The sequence below is a fragment of the Vipera ursinii genome (assembly GCF_947247035.1).
Source record: "Vipera ursinii genome assembly, chromosome: Z".
In the NCBI taxonomy this organism is placed as follows: domain Eukaryota; kingdom Metazoa; phylum Chordata; class Lepidosauria; order Squamata; family Viperidae; genus Vipera; species Vipera ursinii.
The window spans coordinates 100,835,339-100,839,599 of record NC_139517.1 but is presented as its reverse complement, the minus strand read 5'-3'; the positions used below and the strand labels follow the sequence as shown (position 1 = coordinate 100,839,599).

Below are 4,261 nucleotides of genomic sequence, written 5' to 3'. Positions count from 1 at the left end.
AACAGAGGAAGCTGATACGCTACCACACTCTCAACAACTTTAGCCAAAAAATGAAGGTTGGAGACCGGACGTTAGTTATTCAAAATAGCTGGGTCCAGGGCAGGCTTCTTGAGAAGGGGTCTCACCACTGCCTCCTTCAAGGCAGCAGGGAAGACACCCTCACTCAAAGAAGCAGATATCACTGCCTGGAACCAGCCTCGTGTCTCCTCCCGAGCTGAATAAACCAGCCAGGAGGGGCACGGGTCCAATAAACAGGTGGTAGAGTTCAGCCTCCCCATAATCCTGTCCAGCTCCTCTATGATAAGAATCTAATAGTGCTAGAAAGGAAATAAGTTTTGCTTCCTCATTTGCAACACTGAGATCTTTCAGTGTGTTCTGGACTATATTCTCAATGATTTTTTTCATAATCATAAATGTATAGAAATCTCCAGGAAGTTCCTACATTATATTTGAGGTTTTCCTCAAAAGCCCTTTGTTCCTCAGTTAGGTTTTGTTCCAAACCAATACTTTTCAGACTCTGAACTTTCTGCAAGACTATGGGACTGCATATAATTCAAAATTATGATCAAGAGTTTTGTATATAACAACATTTTCTGCAGCAGTAGTTTGAATAGCATGCTGTAGTAAGTAAAAATTTTCTTGCTCTTTAAAGTCTTCCACAAGATTCAATATTGACAAATAATCAAATTAAGGTGGTTAATTGTGCTCTAATTTCAGAAAAATCAAGCATTTTATTTTTCGAACAGTGCATTTGAATGTCTTGCACTTGCCGTTCACAGAGGCTTAAGCAGTGTTGCCACAGCCTTTATCAATGACAGCAAACCCTTTGGGCTTGGCATGAAAATACTTCAGAAAGTGCATAGGTTGTTTCTACAGGAGCATCCCCCCCAAACAAAAAATTCCTCACCTTGTATCTTGGCCACCCTGAACAGTGGCTCTTGGTGGCAGCTCCAAGATTATACCTGAAGTAGAAGCTCAGGCCTTGACTTCCACCTTAGTGTCATTGCTGCCACACAAAGAGGCTGATTCATATCATTCCCCAAGACCTATGAGCCTGGGGAATGCTGCAATTGCCCTATGGCCCAGCATTACCTAGATTCAGCTGGGTGCTGCTTACCTTCAGGCAGTGTTCTCTTTTTGTTGACAGGCCCCTGCGACCTACCCAAGGCTGCTCTGGGTGGCATGAGGCCTTTGTTCTTGTTGCAGCTTTGGAGGATGTTCTTCCCTGGCATCTATAACCTCCAAAGACCATACGAAAGCGTGCCCCCTTTTTGCAAGCATTTCGGAGGCTCTGGAGGTCAGTGTCCTCTTGCACAGCCTCAAAAAAAAAAAAACACACACAAAAAACACCACCCACAAGAATGGTGAGAGTTTTCAAGAATAGTTGTTGTCAGTCCTACATGATGATAAAGCCTGATTATTTTTGTGGAGGATTGTTCAGAAGCCTGAGATTCTGATTCAGTCAGAGTTTCTGTTTTCACATACATCCATTTAATGCAAGGCGAAGTACAATTTTCAGAAGAGAAAAAAAATCCACCTGTTATGTACTGGGCTCTTGAAGAATACCACATGGGTTGCTGGAGCAGCTAACGGCTCTCCAGCAACCCAGACTACAAGTCTCCTGTGCTGCAATTGGCTAACTCCAGGTGGCAATGGTTGATTCAAACCTATTGGCTGCTGCCTAGGGGCTAGACTATATATTGCAGCTAGTTGCAGCCTTTTCCCCTGTACAGTTTCTGCACGAAATAAACTATGAGTTACCTTGTACTCAGCTTCGCGTCTGCATTCTTGCGCCAAATAACCCGCTATTTAACAGTAGCGATGAAGGTGGGATCCTGCTTCAATGATTAAGAGTTGAAGTCTATGAGGGACAGGCAGCGCATGCCGGAGGGAAAAGGCATTTCCCCCCGTCTCTCAAGGTTGGCTAGCAAGCTAGCGACCTCGTGCTCAGTGGACTCATTCCCTGACCCTGGAAGCAGGATCCGGAAGAACGCAGGAACCAGCAAAAGAATGCCAAAGGTCGGGAAACTGAGAGAATTCGACGTGAAACACCTGGAGGAATGGCCATCATATCTATCACAAGTAGAAAACTACTTCAGGGCCAATCAGATCGCGGAAGAAGGACTGAAGACCGCAATGCTACTCTGCGTATGTGGCCCAGCAACCTTTTATTTGGCCGAGAACCTTTTCGTGCCGACACCGATCGAAGCAGTCTCCTACACAGACCTCAAAAAGAAGCTAACCGGGCACTTCCAGCCCAAGATGTCTGAAATGGCTTGGCAGTTCAAGTTTGACCAAACAGTGCAGCAACCGGGTGAATCAGCTTCTGAGTTCATAGCGGGCCTGAGGCAGGCCGCATGCCTTTGCAAATTTTCAAATTTAGAAGAGCAACTACGAGACTAGCTTGTCTGCGGCCTACAGGACAGAACACTTCAGCAGAGACTCTTTGCTAGGCCAAATTTAACGTTTTCTGAAGCACAAGACGAGGTGATGGCTGACGAAGCTGCCGGGGCGCCATTCAAACAGTGCAGCCCGCTAAATTGACAAAGTTTGAAGAAACAGTCCACCGTGAGGACGCCAAACACACCGAAGAATTCTCCGAAGTGGAAGAAACTGAAATCAACCGACTCCAAAAGCAGCCCAACACGCAACACCAAAACAGCCAGCAGCGAGAGGACAATTACAAGGCAGTTCTCTTACTGAGATGTAAGGGGTGCAGCAGCAACCATTTTTGCACCAACTGCAGATTTCAATCAGCCACGTGCAGAGCTTGTGGAAAGACAGGCCACATCGCAGTGGTTTGCAGAGCCCGCCAGAGAGACCGGCCAACCAAACACCAGTTGGAAGAACCAACTAGGAGAGGTACTGGGGCCCAGGGTCCAGTTAGTGTGGGTTTCTTCAGAAGCCGTAGAAGCGTATGCTGCACCAGGGCTCAATGCCCCCTCAAACCCAAACTTCAGCTCATGATAGAGCTACAAGGAGTTCCATGTAAGATGGAATTGGACTCTGGCTCTGCAGTTTCAATTATTTCTCAAGACACTTTGTGTGTAGGCGCAGTAACAATTGGGCCAAACTAAGACCCTCAGATATAATCCTAACAGATTTTCAAAATGCTCACATTAAAGTTATGGGGAAAGCCACTTTGTTGGTAAAGTTTAAAGGGTTTTGGGGGCACCTGGATGTAATAGTAGTAGGGGGCCAGAGAACGAGTCTCATTGGACTCGATTGGTTTGATGCCTTAGGTATTCAGATTATTGGCATAAACCGGACACAAACTGCAGACCTAGCGTCAGTATGTGAGGAATATGCAGATGTTTTTGATTCAACCCTAGGCACAGGCCCGCCTATCTAATTTAAGTTAGATAATAATAATAATAATTAATAATAATAATAATAATAATAATAATAATAATAATAATAATAATAATAATAATAATAATTTTATTTATATACCGCCCTTCTCCCGAAGGACTCAGGGCGGTGAACAGGGCAAATGTATAAAATACAAAAATACAAAAGTTAAAAGGAATTAAACATAATGCCCAAGGTAAAAAACAATAAATACAAATATTGTGTCAAGGGTGCCTATGGGTGCCTGGGCAGGAGTGGGACAGATCTGAGGGTCTCTGGCAGAAGGAGATAGGACCAGGGAAGTGCCAAGGCATGGTCCACTGGAGGAGCCTCACTGTTCCTCTCAGGCCATGGGGGGGGCTGGACGGTGCTGCGGAAGTCAAATGCCTAGCCCAGCTCTCAAGCACCCACTGCACTAAGCCCAGCCCCACTTCCCCAAGGGGGTGCCCAGCTGCATTTACCTCCTCCTCAAGGCTGCTGCTGCTGTGCTTGGTCTCCTTAGCCAGGTTGCTCATGATGGGTAGGAGGGCAAAATCAAGAGGGAGGCCCATTCCCTCTCCATGTGAGGAGACTTTTGGCTTTGTATCCAAAGCTTCCTTAGCAATAGGGAGACCCCCCAGGATAGGCCAGGAGGAGGGGGCAAGGGGATGGTGAAAGGGCAGCAGGGCGGGACTAAGGTAGGACTTCCCTCAGACCTTCCCTTGCCTTCCTTCCTTCCAAAGAACAGAGTGGTGGGAAAATATTTGAGATGAGGGAGGGAGAAAAACAGGCAAGAAACACAGCTGGGGAAGTGTCATCCTTTGTGAGGAATGAAGAAATGCACCATTGCCTGGAAATGGCCAGCACATGGGCCTCGCCTACTTCACATATCCAGCTTGGTGGGCTCTATGGGAGGGGATGCAATGAGCAG

The 4,261-nt window shown here is 46.4% G+C and overlaps 1 protein-coding gene across 1 annotated transcript; it reads right to left on the bottom strand.

Moving 5' to 3' along the window:
- Positions 1–388: 388 nt before the first annotated feature.
- On the bottom strand, positions 389–1,487 carry LOC310650200 (sterile alpha motif domain-containing protein 9-like; the record flags this gene model as incomplete). Its single annotated transcript, XM_083379031.1, is given in 5 exon segments — positions 389–518; positions 520–570; positions 572–687; positions 1,118–1,318; positions 1,401–1,487. Coding segments are annotated over 5 exon segments (585 nt in total).
- Between the last annotated feature and the right edge of the window lie 2,774 nt (positions 1,488–4,261).